The sequence below is a fragment of the Ambystoma mexicanum genome, chromosome 14 (assembly GCF_040938575.1).
Source record: "Ambystoma mexicanum isolate Mex_15411 chromosome 14, UKY_AmexF1_1, whole genome shotgun sequence".
NCBI lineage: Eukaryota > Metazoa > Chordata > Amphibia > Caudata > Ambystomatidae > Ambystoma > Ambystoma mexicanum.
Genome location: NC_090940.1, coordinates 616,147,834 through 616,167,724, shown reverse-complemented (window position 1 = coordinate 616,167,724; position 19,891 = coordinate 616,147,834). Strand labels below are relative to the sequence as shown.

The 19,891-nt window shown below is 44.2% G+C and overlaps 2 protein-coding genes across 3 annotated transcripts in view; one reads left to right on the top strand and one right to left on the bottom strand.

Annotated features, from left to right (window-relative positions):
* The window catches only part of IFT43 (intraflagellar transport 43), a 580,365-nt gene that overhangs the window by 288,227 nt on the left and 272,247 nt on the right, over positions 1–19,891 (top strand). The gene's annotated exons all lie outside the window — the stretch shown is intronic.
* TGFB3 (transforming growth factor beta 3) overlaps positions 1–19,891 on the bottom strand; it is a 114,715-nt gene that overhangs the window by 9,515 nt on the left and 85,309 nt on the right. The window contains exons 3-4 of the mRNA XM_069638035.1: positions 14,207–14,336; positions 8,908–9,015 (exon numbers count right to left, since the gene is read on the bottom strand). Of these exons, the coding sequence (XP_069494136.1) occupies positions 8,908–9,015; positions 14,207–14,336 (238 nt within the window). The remainder of the gene's footprint in view (positions 1–8,907; positions 9,016–14,206; positions 14,337–19,891) is intronic.

Below are 19,891 nucleotides of genomic sequence, written 5' to 3'. Positions count from 1 at the left end.
GAGAAGGTTCAAAGTGTAGGCACACTGTGCAAAACTTGTATACACACTGTGATAAAGCCCCCTGCCTAACTTGGGGGGCTGTCAAGAGTGTGGTCGAAAAGGACCTGGTACTTCCCCACGCTTTCTTGTTATCATGGGAGGGATACCCAGAAGTTCATTTTTGTGTTCTGTCATTGGCTATTTAGAAACACTTTCACACAAGTTGCAGATTTTGGTACCGTTTTTTGGACTAACTGAAAAATCTATGCAGAGATGGAACAAAACATTAGGTCATGAAGTCCCTCTTCATCAGATGTTGCAGAATGAAATGATTTGTAAAGTAAAACCATAGGGATCAAGGGGGAGAGAAGTGTAACCTGCATTGCCTATGGCAAACATCAATATGAGAAGTATTGTCCTTTTGTACAATATACATTTGGAAGAAGTTGTCAACCAAGTGTGTTGAAAGTCAAGAGACTGAATCAAGAAACAGTTGTTGATTCAACTTTTCCTGTTGAAGATTTAAGTGTGGAAAGCTGTGAACAAACCTCACCAGAGAGTACAAGTAGTAGTGATAGGAGTTTTATCCTGGCAGGCAAGTACACCAGGAAAGTGACAAATATTGGTTAGTCCTGGCAGGGGAGTGGCCCAGGAAGATGATTTGAAGTACTGCAAGGTTGTGGTGGAAAGAGAATGATATTTCCACTACTGTGTTTCAAAGAACTGTTGTATAACTATCCTAACAAAAGTATTGTTTATGAAGAATAAATGCAATGTGATACAAAAGTGATTGGCCTTCAGAGCAAAGGACATTTACATCGAATTTTGACTTGACGCACAAAAAGAGAATCTTTTTGGTTTGCCAAGCAGAAAGCTTTAACAACTGTCTTAAGAGTGAAAAGCATGTTTTTGGAGCTGAATTAGTCACTTTGCCAAGTGAATTACATATTGTAACAGTGTATTCTACTCAGAGTGAAACTTGGCTAGTGAAAGGAACTTTCATAAAACTTGACGGTTGTTTTGAAACATCCTGACTGATCCAGGGGAAGGGGATCCGACCTTGGTCACAAGGATTCCTGTTGATAACTTTTCTGTTTAAATGTGCATGTTATTTTGTTAAGTTTAAATCGCCAATTTATTCATGTTTGCTTTTGTTGTGTATATTAGTGTGAGGGACTGTTATTTTTGGACACTAGTTCATTTTCCTTTAGCCTGGATTTGCTAGATAGCGAAATCCTTATTTAAATAAAATGGCGAACTCCATCTACGAGTCCGCCTCGCATGACTGACTCACAGTGGGCCTGGAATTACTTTATATAAAAGCCATAAAAACTCCAGGAAGTAGGGAACACAAGCGGTGGAAAATAGTACACATTCTGAGAGTTGCTTTTAACAGAACAAAAGGAGAAATAATAGATTATTTTCACATGTAACCATCATGGGAGCTCAAGTACCTGGAGATGCTTAACCTAAAAGACAACGGTCGTAGCATCGATATCGGATTCATGACACACTATGGCCAGCTTTGGGCCAGGTACATCAGTGCAATCACATCAATAGTTCTCACCAACAGCTGCCAGACACTACTGTTCTGCATCCCGGATGTGTGATGGGCACAGGACACCCACAACAGAAATCCGGGGCATCTTAGCTGAAATGTTTAGCATCCATTACTGAGCACCAGACACACTGAGATAACAGTGGACACTGCACCTTCCAAAAGTGGGCAATGCTTTTTTTTCCATTTGCCTTGCTGCATGCAAGCCAGGAAACCAATGTGAAGCTTGAGGCACAATGAGGCAACATTGGAGACTGCCTCAGCTAAACTGTGTGGCACATTTTTGTAGTGCCAAATTGTTTACCAGCCAGGAGAAGTCTAAGCAGCTGCATTGGAATCACTCAAAATGCCCTGACCTCACTTAGAGGCTGCAAAATACTTTTTAGACCTTGTGATTAAAGTATAAACTGGCCCCGGTTCCCAATGATGTGTTTTGAAACCTCTCACTTCCATACCCCTTTTAAAATCAGTCATTTTAGGAAACGAGCAGGGGCCACCTTAAGAATGCTCGCAACTAACATTATGGTTACATGCAGAAAGAATACGTTTTCCCCTCAATATGCAACTCTCAGAACGTGTTAGTGTCCCTTTGTGTCCCCTACTTCCAGGAGTTTTTATGGCCTTTAAGATTAGAAAGCTATTCCAGGCCAACATTCCATACCTTCTGTTCCTCCAGCCAATGAAATGTTTTATTTTTTGTTGTTTTGTGAATGCTCTGTGCTGTGGCTTTACTTTACAAATCATTTCACTCTGCAACATCTGATGAAGAGGTTTGCCGCACCTTATAAGCTAATGTTTTGCCCCATCTCTGCAAATAATTTTAGGTGAATACAATGAAAGGTATCCAAATCTACAACCTGTGTGATTATAAAACTGGACTAACTGTCTTTGTACTAGAAACACTCTTAAAAGCCATCCTGTACACATATATTTGAATTTTGTTTAAAATCATTAAAAAAAAATCACTTTGGGATTTGGTATAATGTTCACTTCCAGTCACCTTTTTGAAGCACTTACTGACAGCACCAGTAGCTTGAAAGAAGGATGACACGTCCACCATACCAACACGTCAGATTTGGTATTTGTGCCCTGGGGCTGCGGAGTCCTAGGCAATGGTCAAATTGAGTCAGTGAGGAGCACAACACCTGAATCATGTTACAAGACAGTAGCACGTGCATGGGGAGGAAGGGGAACCAGTCAGCGAATAGCATTCACACCAATCGCAATGATTGTTAGAACAATTAACATAAGCCAACATATAAAAAGAGGCCGCAATGTGCCAGTAGTGTGGGTGTTGGGATGGCACTCCGGTCAGTTTGAGAGGAGAACGTGAGGTACAGAGGACACACCTGCAGCTGCCAAGCCACTTAGGCCCATTTTTTTAAAAACTTTATTTCTTGTTGCACAAGGTAAGCACATACAAAGTTATGAAGAAATGTTTCTTACAATAGGTAGCACACAAGTTACTCTACTTCGGCTTCAGAATTTTCAATTTCTGCTTTGTCTGCTAGATATTGCTTGTACCTGGCCCGAATGTTTCTGAGTTTGGATGAGGGCAGCACCGAGTCTATATATATAGCTCTTCTGTATCGTTTGTCCATAACGTATCACTGTCCCAATCCGCCTTAGTTGGCGGGTTCACATTTTTCCACTTCATAAGTATCGCTCTTTTGGCTATCAACAAGCTAAGATTTAACAGTTTCCGCCAAGTCGGGTTCATTTTGCCCGTCGCACCCAACAAGCACAGTCGTGGCGTCCATTCCACTGGATGATCTGCCATTTCATCCAGAGCCGCACACACCTCTGTCCAGTATTTTCTCAACTTTGTGAATGCCCAGAGCATATGGTATATATTTGCATCCCCAGCGTTACACCTAGGACATGTTCTCGACGAGGCGGGATAGATTAATTTAAGCCTTACTTGGGTGTAATGGGTCCGATGTACTACTTTATAGTGTATTATTTTGTACCTGGCATTGCACGATATTTGTTTGGTTAATTCGCAGACCTGGGACCACTCTTGGTCTTCTATTTGTTGCCCCAGATCTTGATCCCATCTGCTCCTAGCTATGTAATTTTCAACCGGGCGGGTGTGCATTATGACTTTATACAGTGCAGAGGCTGTAATTTTCTGTGCCCCCCCCTGTGAACATATAGCCAAGCCCCATATTTATCTCTGGTTCGTTGGGGAAAGTGGGCCACATCCTTTGCACCGCAGTTTTTACGCTCATGTATTGTATCTTATGCTTGTTAGTATTTCCCACAATAGCTTTGATGTCTTCCCATTGCACAAAGAGCTTCTCAGGGAACAACTGTCCCCACTGGGCGATCCCTCTGAAACTCCAATGCTGAGCCACTTCCCCATCCAGTGAGAATAGTGTTTGGGGGTCTCCCCAGAGCGGCATACTCGGGTGATATAACCTGTCTGTCCTGTATATGTCTGCTAGTTTAGCCTAAGATGTGATTGTTACCTTCATACGGTCTACGGTGTTGTGGTGTTTGGGGGTCGATCTAGTCATCTTGTGTAGTGCTATGGTCGCCTCTCGCTCTCTTATATCTGGCGGGGGGGTTCCAGGGTTGAAGAAGGTTGTGGCCCATTGTGCTGCATAGTGTGCTTGTGCCGAGAGATAGTATAGCTCTAAGTCAGGTGCCGTCAGACCTCCCCTTGTATATGTATTCGTTAATGTCATCCAACTTAGCCTGGGGTGCCCTCCCCACACGAATGAGACACATGCACTATTCATTTTAGAAAACAGGGCGTGCCCTGGCCAAACCGGGACTGTGTTGAACAGGTAGAACAGTTTCGGTAGTATTATCATTTTGATTAGGGCTATTCTTCCCATCATTGAGATTGGGAGAGCATTCCAGCGCTTCATCTTGGCACATAGGGTGTCAGCTAGCGCACTATAGTTTAGGGCCTGGGAAAGTTGGGCTTTCCTCGCTATGTATGCCCCTAGGTATAGTATATGCATCAGGCTCCAGATAAGACCAAGCAAGTCTTGAGGTGCTACTGTATTTTTTGTGAGAGGGAAAATCTCTGACTTATTGTGGTTGAGTCTCAGGCCAGAGTATTTGCCGAATTTTTACACTTCTGCGAGAATCTTGCCCAATGTGTGACCAGGGTTCAGTAGATATAGCAAAATATCATCGGCATAGGGGGTGATAATCTGTAGTCTGCACTCAAGCCATAGCCCATAGGAACTATATCGCGACCTCAGTATATCAGCTAGGGGCTCTATCACTAGAGCAAACAACAGGGGTGACAATGGGCATCCTTGTCTGGTGCCACCGAGTAGTTCCAATATATCTGTCAGGGTGCCGTTGACTCTTATCCTAGCATAAGGGAGCGCATATAATACACGTATCCATTTTACAATATTGGGGCCAAACCCACAATTTCTTATTACTCCAAATAGTAAGGGCCAGTAGACTGTATCGAATGCTTTTTGCATATCGAGTGATACCGCTACACCTTGAGTTCCGGGGGTTATTTTGGCTAGAATATTGTGACATCTCCTTATATTTGTGGCTGTGGACCTGCCCGTAATAAACCCAGCTTGATCTTCATGCACCATATGGGGCATCAGCGGAGTTAATCTGGTTGCTAACATTTTTGCAAAAATCGTTGCATCCGTATTTATTAGTGACAATGGTCTATACGAGCCGCACTCCTCTGGAGGTTTCCTCGGTTTGTCCAGTAGCGTAATCACCGCCTCCCTAGTAGTTTTGGGCAATTCCCCTTTGTTTAAGGCTTCCAACCAGACGGCATCCAACCTGGGAACCAAGAGGTGACTGAATTCCTTATAGAATTCCGCCCCGAGGCCATAAGTCCCAGAGGCTTTCCCATTGGGCAGAGTCTTTATAGCCTCTGCTATCTCTGCCTCAGTTATCAGACTTTCTAGTGATTCTCTAGTAGTGTCAGCTAACAACGTCGTTGGTATCTGGGAGAGATAGTCATCTATCTCTTCCTCAGTGACGCAACACTGAGGGGAGTATAGTGTTTTATAGAATTCATAGAAAGTCATTAGAGCTTTATTGCTATCGGTTGTAACTGTGCCGTCTGCTAATTTTATACATGGTATGGTTGTGGGGCCTCTTTCACCTCTTACCGTTCTGGCCAATAACCGCCCTGGGCGCTCACTCTCCCCGTATCTGCGTGCCGCCACTGGTCTAACGAAGTATCGGATCTCTTGATCCGCTACTTCTTTGTATTCATCCAGTTTAAGCTTAATCTCTGAGCTCAGCTGCAAAGATGTGGTGTGTGCTAGCTGGGATTGAAGGGAGGATATTTGTGCCTTCAAGCGCGTTAGCCTACCCTGGATGTCTTTGAGGACTCCGCTCTCTGTTGATATTGAATTGCCTCGTATGCAAACTTTAAATGCCTGCCACAATATAGCTTGACTGGAGACCGAGTTCTCATTCATGTCAAAGTATTCCTGTATTTGTTTTGTCAGTGCGGTTTTGTATACCAGGTCTTGTAGGGCCACAGGTTTAAATTTCCATGGTGGTCTGTTTACCGTGGTGTCCGGTACACGAAGCGTTAGCTGTATTGGTGAGTGAACAGAGTATGTCCTAGGATAAAAGTGGGCGCTATCAACCCATGTCAACACTACACTGTCTACCAGCCATAAGTCGATACTAGAATGCATATCATGCACTGTGGAATAATATGTATATTCTCTTTTTGAGGGGTTTAGTACTCTCCACGGATCTTTTATTTTTAGATCTGTCATATGGGTGAGTATCTTCTGTGCTGCCTTAGACAATGCCCTTGATTGTGTTGAAGTGCGATCTAGGTGTATATCAAGGATTGTGTTGAAATCTCCCCCAATTATCAAACAGGACGTGGGATAGTATGCCAGTTTTTTTTTAACAGTGTGGAATTAAACTCTGAGTCATCAATGTTTGGCCCATATACATTAAGTAGGACTATCTCCTTATCATACAATGTGCCATGGAGCAATACATATCTTCCCTCAGGATCACATTCAGAGGTCGCGCAGGTGAAAGGGAGGGTTTTATGAATTAGAGTCGCCACCCCTCTAGCCCTTTTGGAGTACTTTGTGTAGTATCGGTGAGCCCCCCAATGCGGCACCAGTTGTCCTTCATGGTAAGGCCCTATATGCGTTTCTTGCAGGAAAATTATTTTGGGATTAAGCCTGTTAATGTATGCAAGTATTTTCCTTTTCTTAACTCGAGAACCAAGGCCTCTTACATTCCAGCTCAGAACGTTTATATTATCAGTGCCTTGTTCAGCCATTATCCATGACGTAGTTGTGATAGTATGCATGATGGTTTGTTTCCGGTGTGCGCTCAGTAACCAAAGTGCTAAGTACATTTGTGCTTTTTGTTTTAAATGTTCCCGTTCCGTAACTAACTCCCAACAATGCCCAGCTGATCCCTTCCCCCCTCCCTCATAGTTCCACATACTTCAACTATGCTCTGTAGGCTCCCCCCATCCCCTCCCATCGACATTCCAAACACCTGCTACAGGGGGAACTGTGGCGACTTCAAGTGCCCATGCCTTTTTCGGTTTGTTACAGCATTCCAAGTTCGACATGTTGCTCTCACTAGTAGTAACACATGCAGGGTCATTTCCAAAATCATGATTCGCAGTGTGCATCATTGTTTCCCCTTAGGTGGGCTCCCTAGGGGGCCATCATTTCCACGAGTCTTTCCTTTATTGTTTACGTGCTTGCTATTGTATCACTTCAGGGTTTAAGAGTCACTCTCGTTCATAGGCTGTGTGGGTGGAGCAGGGATATGAGTCTCGACGAAGGTCGCTGCCTCTTCTGGGAAATGTAAAAAAATATATTTTGTTCTGATGATGGATTTTCAGTCTCGCTGGGTAAAGCATTGCGTATTGTATCCGACGCTCCCAAAGCAGTTTCTTGACCCCTGTAAACAGTTTCCTTTCTTGTTGTACCGCTAGTGTGAAATCTGGAAAGATGCGTATGATGTTGGATTCCCATCTTAGTTCTTGTTTTTCTCTGACAGTTTTCAAAATTAGGTCTCTGTCGCTGTAGTTAATCATTCGCGATATTATAGGCCTAGGATATGCACCAGGTTTCGGCTTTGGAGCGAGTGACCTATGTGCACGTTCCACAATGAACATTGCCGACCATCCAGGGTCTCCTAGTAGATTACGCAAGAGTTCTTCCACTGCTTTTTCCATAGACCCTTTCATTGCTTCCTCCGGAACTCCGACTATGCGGATGTTGTTCCGCCGGGATCTGACCTCCAAATCCTGGCATTTAGCTTTCACTGTTCCGAGTTCTATTGCCATTGTGGACACTGTGTTCTTCAGGGTCTCCAGTGCATCTTCCGTGCCAGATATCCTCGTCTCTGCTTCTTTCATCCGCGACGTTGTTTTGTCCAATTGTGCTTTAATGGTGGCAACGTTCATTCCATCAAACTTATCATTGAGAGAAGAGAAGCCCTGTTGCATGGCCAAAAAGACAGCTTGAGGGTCCATCATGGACACTGGAGTAGCCGGTTGCTCCCGCGGGGGCGGTTCCTCAGCCATTGCTTGTTCTGTTTCTTTTCTCACTGCCGTTGTGTATTTGTCAATGGCTCCTTTTCCCTTTTTAGGGCCAAAACCTTTGGGCATCGTCTTCTCCCCTACACTCCCCAAGATTGGGGGTAAGCCCCAGGGGGCCTGCCCAGCCGACTCCTTTAAATGTTGCCTACGCCTTGTGATTATGTAGCAGTGTGCAGAGCTGTCTAGCGGCAGCCTTTATTATTGTCAGGGCGGGCAGTGGCCCAGCAAATGTCTAGTATGACTGTGGATTGAAGCACAATTATCCGTGGCCTTCTCTTGTATGAAGTCTCCACTCATGCATTGACCCCCCCCCCAAAAAAAAGTGCATTCCATTTTTTCTTCTTTTCGGCCCCTTTGTTTCGAAAGTATTGCATTTCGAAACTTTGTATTCAAAACTTTAACTATAAACCGGGTGGTCCACTCAGATACTGGTGATGACTGCAGAGCCAACAGCAGAAGCTTTTCAGAGCTTTGGGAACTGTGCTGGCCTCAACCAGAGAGTTTGGTCCTTGGTGATGTGTGGTGGGAGTGCAGATTATAATTCCTGCATCCTGACAAATACCCAGGTAGACGCTCAGGTGATTAAAGGGGAACCCTAGAGATGGTCCAGAACCTTCACTTCATCAACGCGGCGTGTTCTAGTTATTTTGGAAACCTCTTATTTTTCCAAGTCCCTCCTTTTGTTTGAGTCTGAATGAGATTATACTTCATTCTGTATATGTATAAGTGTCCTTTTCCTCCCTCCCCATGACAGCGGCCAAACTGCATCTCAAAATGCAACTTTTTCCAGGACTTGAAGATCTCAAATCCATCAGCATACTTCCCTTACCTTTAAACCTGACCTCCAGCACCTCATGCATGTTCTCCTGGATGTCCCCGTTGGGGTGGAAGGTGTTGCAGGGGCAGTGCACACTGATCTCCAGGCCCAGGTTGGTCTCTGTAGCAGAGGACAGCAGAGTCAATACTTAGGTTCTGTATGTTACTCTACTCACAGTACACACATGGATGCACCTACATACTCTTCAGCTCAGTGACACACACACACAGATAAGAGGATGCAGACCATATGACTTCATTAATGTAGGGGCACAGGAATATAGACACACTGTTGATACCTTGTTCCAGCTACTGACACTGTGCATGTAGAGTGCCTTGATGTACCAAGGCGAGGAGGAGATACTGGAACCAGTGAGAGAAAAATACCTCCTGGGAAAATCACTTCCTTCCCAGAAGGCCAACTCTTAAGGTTTCCCTTGGAATGGAATTGTGCTCCATGTCCGATTGCTAATCACGTCCGTGCACCTGATTAAGACGGCGATTGCTGGTGACATTCCGGCATCAAGCCCCAATTGTGGAGAATTAACTCGGCTTGTAAATGTTTCGAAGTTGACAAAATAAGACGTATGCATAAGGCACACCTCTGTGTCATCATTCGGGTAAAGGGCCTCATTTTCACCAACATGTATTTTCTATAGTCTGAATAGAGAATTGATTAGTCCAAACCTCTTCAACAATTAAATCCACAGTATTCCCTCACCTGAAGCCGAGAATAAATTGGACCATCCTCTCTCGGGCTGGTCCATACCCTGCACACCCCGATGTCACTCTTCCTAATAGTTTCAACCTGTTCTTGTTACACTTGAAGGCATTCTCTTTGTCAAAAACATTCTTTTTTTCACAGAATGATTTCCTTGTAAATTGTAGCTCTCAGGGCTGGTGTCCTCAGCGGTTCTATGTTCATTTATCGACGGTCGTTTTTTCGATGTTTTTTGGCTGAAGATGATTTTTTGAAGAAAACAAATATAATTTGTTTTGGGGGGGGCTCCTCTAGCACCACCACACCTATTAATGTAATACTATTCCCTAACCCCAACCCGTTATACACTCTTCCCCACAGCCGCTTATGTTTTTTCGAAGAAAAGAAATTCGGCAAAAAACCCAATCGAAAAAATGACTGTCGGTAAATGAACATCGAACCGTCCTCAGCACTTGAGATGTTTAATAATAATACCTTTAGTCCACACAGTGTGGCTCAACTATTTAGTGAGAGTTGCAATGTACTTATGGTGCAAGACAGGACAAACGGTATGCAGGAAAGCAACCTAGGAGCCGCGTAAGGATAATCTTGGTACGTTGGTGTTACTAGATCGGTCACCGGGCAACCGTGCAGGTCATTCAGTGAATGTTACTGAGAGCAGTAATATGTGGTCTCCCGCTTAAAACTGAAACTGAATGAAAGAGACCTTTTGGGTGATTGGGTGCCTAACATTAGTAAAGGAGATACAAAATAGATACATTAACCAATCGCAGTAGTGAGGTGTTCCGACAGCAAGAGCAGACGGTGGCAACATGCAATAACAAACAGATATAACTAGCCCTACTGATAAGGCGGGTGCCGCTACGTTTACTCCCTAAAAGTAGGCAAATACTTGCAGAAAATAAAAATAGAGAGTAAAAATACTCCCAACAAAAAATAGGAAACAGACACGTAGGACCTTGTGCCTCTGCTTTCACTCGTGCAGCACTGTGGACATGTTTGGACAAGTAGTGCACGCAGTACCACAGGAAGAAACTACTGTTATAACTACTTGATCGGGAGAAGTCAAAATGCATCTTTTAATGTGTATGAATAACTAGGTGCAAAGAAATAATGTGACAAACATTTCCGTTTTCCAGTTAAAACATATTTTTACTTGATTAGAAAATACTCCCATTACATTTTTGCTCCCTAAAAAATAGTTTTACTCGCAACTTAAAAAAATAGGGAGTAAAATACACCCACTTCCAAATCTTATCTGGAGCACTGCGTATAACACAAAGAACATATGGTGTATTTACATCAGTTTCAAGATCTCCATTTGCAGTAGGGTGGTGATTTCAATGGACCACTCAGGGTGCAATTTTGTCCGTTTGCATGAAATGAATACCACCAATACCATGAATTTCTTTCTCCCATACCTATTCTGCACAATGCTGGCCAGTCTCTTTGTATTTGTTTTGTAGGACTATGGTTCCGACCAGGCCTGGTGATGCAGAAGAAAATGAGCAGCCCCAAAGAGAGAAAGCTAGCGAGGAATTTCTGCACTGTGGACAAACCCGCACAGCAGACCGGTGGCCCAAACACTCCGTGCAACACGGACCAGTGTGGGAGAATTCACCACACCACAAAATGACATTGCCAGCACTCTCCTTACCTGCAGCGGGGCCCGCACAATGCCCCCCCCTCTTCCATGTGAAATTGAAATGGCAAAAGATCTGTCAAGCCCTAACACAAACTGGGACATTGAATATGATTGTAGTGGGCCGCCATTGCCTAGAGCCGGTGGACCCGTGTACGAGGCAGGAGCAGGGCGTAAAAACACCCCTTATACGTTTGCTTACGTGTAACACCTCCACTGGGGAAAAGAAAGCCAGCAGATGGCCCAGGGAAAGAAGAGGACAAAAAGGGGTATAAGAAGATGTGGGTTTTTCAGGTGAGGTCAAGGGAGGAGATGGAGGACCAAAGGTTTAAGCATAGGAATGATGGTACAGTATAGCACGGAGAAGGATTACTGAAGTCGTGTGCAAGGGGAGGTATTAGTTGGTGCGGGGAAGTGGTACTTCGGTGTGAGTGTGTGCAAGGTGAGTGAGTGAGGCTGATAGAGGGTTAGTAGGGATGAATAAGTGACAAAGGTGAGAGAGTGAAAGGAGGAGGACTGAGGGAGAAGCTGTGGGAGGAGTGAAGAGTAGTACTTGTGTGTAGAGGTGAGAGTAGGTGGAGAGGGGAAGTAGTCAGTGTGGAGAGCTGAGAAGTGTAGTAGCCAGGAGAGCGGAGAGTAGTGGTAGAGAGCGAGGGGTCTAGGAGTAGAGACAGACAGAAGGAGCAAGAGAGGGAGAAACAAAGGCGAACTGGGAGAAAGAATGTGAGGGGAGCTGAAGGAAAGGAGAGAAGGGAAAGAAAATCAGGGCGAGGGATAAAAGAGTGTGGAAGGGCCGTAGCAGAGCGTCCACAAGTCCCTGCTAAGGTTAGAATTCACCTAGATTGCTCCCAGAGGGAAGAGAGGTAGAGGGGGGGAGTATGTCCCTAGACCATCATGACCAGCTGGGCAGTGATTAAACAGCAGGGGCTACTGATCTCTAGTGACCGTGCTGGGGCTTAGGGGGTGCCTGGGCTAGAGAGAAAGGAAACAAAGAAAGAGGGAGAGAGAGGGAAAGGAGAGAGGGAGCGAGGGAAAAGAGAGACGGAGAGAGAGAGAGAGAGAAAGGGAAGAGAGAAAGAAAAGAGAAAAAAAGAGAAAGAGAGATAGGGAGAAAAAGAGGGAGAGAGTGAAAGGAAAGAGAGTAAGGAGAGATAGGGAAAGGAGGGAGAGGTAGAGAGAGGGGAAATAGAGAGAACAAGGAAAGAGAGAAAGAAGGGAAAGAGAAAAAAGAGAAAGAGAAAAGAAAGAAAGAGATAGGGAAAGGAGGGAGAGGTAGAGAGAGAGGAAATAGAGAGAGAGAGACCAAGAAAGAGTTAAAGAAGGGAAATAGAAAAAAGAGAAAAGAAAGGAAAGAAAGAAAGAGGTATAGGGAGAGAGAGGGGAAGAGAGAGAGAGAGACAGAAAGGAAAGAGAAAGAAAGGGAAGATAGAGAGAACGAGAGAAAGAGCCCGTAGGTAGCACCTTCTTAAATCCTTCACTTAAAACCCCTTGAACTGTCTTTGAGGATTGGTTGGCTCCTGGGGCCACCTGTGACCCAAAGCAACCTTTGCTCTCACCTACAGCAAAGACCAGTGGATGGATGTGCACCTAACATTCTCCCTCGGTTTCTCAGTAGTCAAGGAGTAAATTAGTCATGCCATGAGACTACAGCATTAAAGAGAACAGTATTTCTCAGAGGGCTTCACAGTATTAAGGAGATTAGCATTGCCGGGAGCCCACTGTATTATGGAACTCAGTATTACCCTCAGACGTTCACAGTATTAGGGAGTAGATTAGTCATGCCATGAGTGCACAGCATTAAAGAGAACAGTATTTCTCAGAGGGCTTCACAGTATTAAGGGGATTAGCATTGCCGGGAGCCCACTGTATTATGGAACTCAGTATTCTTCCCAGACGTTCACAGCATTAAGGAGTAGATTAGCAATGGCTAGAGTGCACTGTATTATGGAACTCAGTATTCCTCCCAGACGTTTGCAGTATTAAGGAGTAGATTAGCAATGGCTAGAGTGCACTGTATTATGGAACTCAGTATTCCTCCCAGACGTTCACAGCATTAAGGAGTAGATTAGCAATGGCTAGAGTGCACTGTATTATGGAACTCAGTATTCCTCCCAGACGTTCACAGCATTAAGGAGTAGATTAGCAATGGCTAGAGTGCACTGTATTATGGAACTCAGTATTCCTCCCAGACGTTCACAGCATTAAGGAGTAGATTAGCAATGACTTGAGTGCACTGTACGGAGGAACTCAGTATTCCTCCCAGACGTTCGCAGTATTAGGGAGTAAATTAGTAATGGCAGGAGTGTACCCTATTAAGGAGAACATTATTTCTCCCAGGCTTTTATAGTATTAAGCAGTAGATGACTCATTTCAGAAAAGCATTATTCTGAACAAGGATTCAGAGTATGAAGGAGATCATTAATCATTTCAGGGGTTCACCGTGTTAAGAAGACCCACAGTATTAAGGCTAACATTTCTGCACCCAGAAGCTTGCATTATCAAGGGCAACATTAGTAATTAGTCATTATTAATTAACCATTATTCCTTCTGGTAGTGAAACATGGCATGGAGAAACCTACTCATTCCAGAAGTTAACAGGATCTTCCAGTATTAAGGATAACATTGTTCGTCCCACGAGCTCCAAGCTTTAAACGAGAACATTAGTTATTCCAGAAGCACACAATATTAAGGAGTGTATTATTCCTCCCAGGAGCTAAGGGAGTAGGGAGAATAGGGGTGCCTCCAAGGCTTCATAGGATTTTGGGAAATTTAAAGAACGTAGCCCTTTCCCCGGAAAGACAATCAACGTTATAGAAACTACCACTTCCAGGAGCTCACAAGGTTGGTAAGACATAATCTCTCATCAGAGACAATTGAGACCCTTGTCCTTGATGGTGGGCAAAGTGAAGCATTGAAAAGAGAAGAGTTAAAGGTGGGGACACACTGTACCTCTGCGCATCAGCCATTCCTTGATGTTCTCCGTCACATCGAAGGACAGCCACTCCGCTGCGCCCTTGGTCAGCACGCTCCTGCCGCTGATGAAGCGTTGCTTGGCGATGTGCTCATCCGGACGCAGGATCTGCAAAAGCAAAAGCCACCTGTTTACTCTCTGTGGCCCTACAAGGGATTTCCCACCCACGATAGAGCCTCTGAGTGCCTGTTCAGTCAAAGAAATATGGGTTGATGTACATGGCGGTGGTCGCAACACCTGGTAGGTTTTGATGACTTACAAACCTCCAACAAAAGGCACCTGGGATCTGCATCTCAGGAGGACATTCAAGCATAGGAGGAGGAGATCTGAGCAGATCCCTGGGTGACAAGAAGATCCTTAGAAGAGCCCCAGAAGGTTTGTGGATTGCCTGAAGCGGTCTGAATCCAAGACAGGGCTCTTCTTCCAATGCACGCTGCTGCCGGTCGCCCTCTCGTTAGATGGCCCATTGGCCACTGACTGGTAGTTTAGTCTGCCTATGGGGCCGTCAGTTGAGATCCTAGTTTTTTTTTTGTTAACATTACGTTAAATAAGCTATTAAGGACCAGAAAATGGCTAAGGAAATGGTTAAAGTTCAGGTTGATTTATTGAGAAATCAACCAGCCATCGGCCCCCCTTTCGGACAAAGCGCTTCAAATTTCTGGTGGCAAAACCCTACTAAATCGTTTAGAAAACTGGGCCAAAGAAAGCGATTGATAGTGTCTAATGTTTAGGCAGGATTCCACTAGAGTCTACGGTCGATCACATTTTCCATTTACAGGTTGATCCAGAAGTTTTTTTCAATAGGAGATCAAGGACTTTATTTTATATTTAGCAGTGTCCGGTGCCTTCTCACACAACATAACACGGAAGGTATTATAAAAAACGAATTACCATGGGCTATAACCTGCAATCCCCAATGCATACCCTGGGGAAATGCTGCTCTGGTGAGATTTGGTCCCGTGGTGGGGGGAGGGGGCACCACGAGTATTCCTGTCCCCTCCCACTGGGAGTTAGGCAGGGAAGCGTGAGGCGACCCCATGATTATCTCTATACATTCATTCAGCCATACTGGAGTCAAGAAAGTAGGCGATGCCTCTTCCCTGGGAGGCAAAGGTATTACCCAATTTGACCTTTTACAATTGGCCTTTTGTCCTATTTACCTAATAATAGTGGTCCTAATTGACCGTCTGCACAATTTACCCTTTCCTTTATTCTACTTTTTGTATACATGTGTGGGGTGGGTTTGGGGTAATAAATAATATAATGGGATTGGGTAGCAGGTTGCAGGGGGTTTTGGATTGAGTAGGGGGTTGCGGGGGGATTCCCCCCACATATATGTCCTAATTGACCCTCATTTCACAATCAATTGTGCAGAAGGTCAATTAGCATACATCCGAGACGAAAGCGTCAGCCACCTATTGTTCAGAAACAACACGCTTCTCATCTCCATGGCCACTGTAGGCCTGCAGAACCAACGAGATTTATTGCAGTCCAAATATCTCAGCAAGGACTTTAACATGAACTGATATATTTGCTTGTCTGGTAAACAGCTTTTTTTGGGGGCCATTTTGATTACCCGGGTAGCTTGGCAGATGACTCCCTCAGGTCTCTAAGAGTTTGCTTATCTAGGCATGGAGGGTCTATACGCAGGTTTTCTAAACGATAGCGGGTCATGCTGTACTACCTAGCGTTAAATTGTGTGCAGGCTGTACCGATCTGTATGGCTATCTAGGGTTTGCACATCCGTCCAAATGAAAGAAAGCTGAAAACCAACTGCTTGGGTGCCTTCTTTCACCGCCCCAGAGCACGTTACTTATTGCATTACAAAGGTTGGAGCTGCATGTGTGGGCAGAGAGATCAGAGGCTAGCTCGAGGCCCTTCCCACACAGGATCAAGATTTGTGTCCCCCCCATTCTTGATCAAACATAGAAGGGCATTCTCTGATTTCTTGATATCCCCACTAAGCTATGAACACTCTTTGGCTGATCTACATCAGACACATGGCCTCTAAGTTGAAGATTCCTTATAGCTGGGATGTGGGGGGGCGGATTGCCCCCTCTACCAAACCAGTAGCGAAAGAAGTGTATAATGATTGGACGATTTCAGTCAATCTGTCTAGCAGTATGCTCAGCAGTTCATTGAAGGCCAAGGGACAAATGGGGGCAGAACTTTACCGCAGAGGAATAGAACCTGTTCTCTCTAAGTTCCTGCACATCAAGATGAGAACGGCACTACCAGCATCACTTCTAGATGGACCAACACACACTCCAATAGTTCTTGCTGTCCTTCTTGCCTGACATCTAGGGAAGATGGCCATCTTCTGCTCCTCTGGCAGGTATATGAGGCACAGGAGGTATTGGTAAAGACGGGGGTGTCAGTCCAGGTGTCAGTCTAGGAAAATGAGAAGTACCTCTGACGCATTAGTGCCAGCTCAACAAAGCAAGATAAGATTATGATGTCTACTATGTGTATCTAACCTTTTCAATTTATTTCTATATTCTCCCCTTTTTTTTAAAAAAAAAACACCCTCTTTTTTCTGTAGCGAAATCCATTTTTATTTTCCTATCTTCTGTTCATTCAGATGCATGCATGTCTCGTTTACATGTGAAATCAACTAGATTTTAAAGTGCACCCCCTATCTTTGCATTACTTCAAACAAGGTTTGTATTTCACACACTTTTCACAAATAGGCTACCAACCTTGACATGTGCATCATGATCAAATATCTGTTTAATGAAGAAATAAATGAAATACATCTATATATAAGCACCAGAAACGGCAATATTGCGACAAAAAAAATGGCCGCGGCACATTTTGGAACGCATGACGTCATTGCGGCACACGTACGCGATGACGTCATCATGCACCAAATTGCGGTATATAAACAGGAACAGGAAACCAGGAGATCCATCGTGGATCCTGGTGAACACAAGGCAATCGGACCGTGTTGATGTTGCCATCTAATAAGGTAAAACTTAAAAACCTCTATTTGTAATTTTTTCATAAAACAAAAATATGCACTTGCTTGTGGAAGCATTGAGCAGACCAGTCGCTTCCAAAATCATTTGATTTCTATGTGGTGACTATTATAAAAGCTCATCTATTACTTACGCCACCAATAGAGAGAATTGTACAATTTGAGAATTAGAATAACCCCCCGCCACCCCATCCAGAAGGGAATTGCAGAATTGATTGGTGAAATAGCTATAGGCTTCCATGTTCACCTTTCATATTTAGGAAAAGAAAAATAGGTTTGCAAAAAATACTGTCAGGACATCTGATAAGTAATCAGCCTTCCTGAATGTTTTTGCAGACTTTTTCTACCTTGGAGACAAGAGTTCTTTCCTAAAATCAAAGACACCAAAACAAAAACTGGCAAAGAAAGCGACTAGTACAAAAGGGTGAGTGAATCTAACTATATGTATGCACACCAAGTCCTCTTTCTACAATCTTTCAATATTGTTTTTCTTTCTGAGTCCCATTCTGTCAAAAGTCCACAACTTGCTAAAAAAAAGCCTTTTCTTTCTTTCTTTAATTTTGGTGCAGAATCTCTCCCGAGGAACCACGGCTAATGCTGTGGGAAAACACGTGTTGGGAGATCATATGTGCACAATGGGAATGTAAAGCACGCATAAATGTATGGAAATTAATACATGAAAAATGCATGACTAACCACCACGAACTGTACGACAAGTATATGCTAAATGCCATGTATGAAACCAATACATGAAGAATACATTTATATATAATTTGACAATAAACTAAGAGTTGTCTTTTCATCATAATTGAACTATTGTTCGAAATTAACTTCTGGGATCGCACAGACTACAAGTGTTAACACAGAAAGAAAAATACTTAAGTTCATTATTGTGTCAGCCACAATAAAGGCACTTGAAATGCAGATCCGAGTACAATCAGAATACTAGCACCCAAGAATCGCCCTTGAGAGGACCACAAGCCAAAAAAGGCTGAACAACCTAAACAAACCAGCTCAACAAATGCTGCCAAGATAGTTTACCTTTGGGGGAAGCCAATTACATACTTAGTACTTGGAGAACAAGAAAGCCTAACAGCATGACCTATAACCGGTGGTGTCCGGCTGCATGGGTCCTGTTATGGAGCTTTAATAACATACACATGTTATATGTATCATTTCTTTTGAGATAGTAAACAAATACTATAATTTCATTTAAATTTTGCAAATGGAATCATGGTCTTATTGTTCCTTTCTGGTACAATTATGGGTTTATTGGCTAAAACGGCTTGATTGAATTAAGTCCCGGTGAACCAGAGTAATTTAATATATATGTGGGGTTGTATGTGGATTTTTAATGGATACATTTACGAATAAACATAGTGAAATGACACAATGGGATCCTTCAAAACTGGCCTCAAGTTAAAGAACTGTTCTTCCCCGAATGGAAGGCTATGGACTACTTGTTGCTGGTAGGTACCACGACTCTCGATTCTGTTTTAGAGTTAAATGTTAGGATTTTATGCTTCTTTGTACGGAGAGACTAGCTTTGGGGTCCTCCCTTCGCCAGGTATTTTATTCTCAACGTTCTCACAGTGCCAGGGGAATGACTCTCTTCCCCAGACTTTCTTCTGAGTGGCTTCACGATACACAATCTTCGGGTAAAACACCAAGAGGTATTGCTTCCTTCTCCTGATGTCAATTGGCTTCATGGTTCACAAAGGCTGGACGAATGACTCCTGTAGAGAAGGAGCGAAGTATGCCCACCTCAACCACTTCGCCCATATTGCCTATATGTTGGGCACCAAAGTGTGAGACACGTGCGGTACCAGTGAGAATACCAAGATCAAAAAGAATCCTGGAAGCAAGGTTCCCATTGAAAAAACCATGCCTGCATACAAGACAGTATGATGGCCATTTGTTTGAAATCCTGGAAGAAGCAGAGAGAAAGAATGGCAAAGACGAATGGTGACGTTGCACAGTCGAGCAGACGTACATAGAAGAGATGCAGAGACAAGAGAATGAAGATATTCTATAAGGCATCAAGAAGGTATCAAAGATAAGTGACATCTTGGGACCAAGGTAAAGAAGCTTATGTAACAGAACTGACAAAGATATCAAGTCGTTCTAAACGTGTACAGATGCAAAGAAACGCAAGTAGACAAAGTATTCTTGAGGCTAGCTAAGTAGAAAGCCAAGGCCTTATCAGGATGGGGTGAGCTGACATTGGATACAAATTGTGTGAAAGAACAAAACTCCTGTTCAGCAGGCATGGACAAAACAAGGAAGACGTCAGGGGTCTATTAGAAAATAGTATTTTAGGGGGGCGCTGCTGAGCAGCAGACAAGATGGCTGCCTAGCTTTCTGGCTCTGTGCACTGCCGCTTTTCATCCGTGCTTATCTGCGGTCAGCCACTTCTCCTCGCTTTCATACTGGTCCCCCTGCCTTCCTGATATTTGGGGCTACATGTGGGTGGAATTCTGCCCTGAGTCAGACTTCTGAAGTCGGCATATGGCCTATCTGCCTTGCCTCTGTGTTGGGCCGGGCGGGCCCTGGCGACGGCGAGAGCGGGGGGCAGCTCCAGGGGGCTGCTGCTGACGTCTGTGCCCCTAAGACTGTGTGACCCGTGCCGCCTACCTGTCTGGCCTCTTCACGGCCGTTGCTGAACCTGCTAACTGAGGACCCGGGC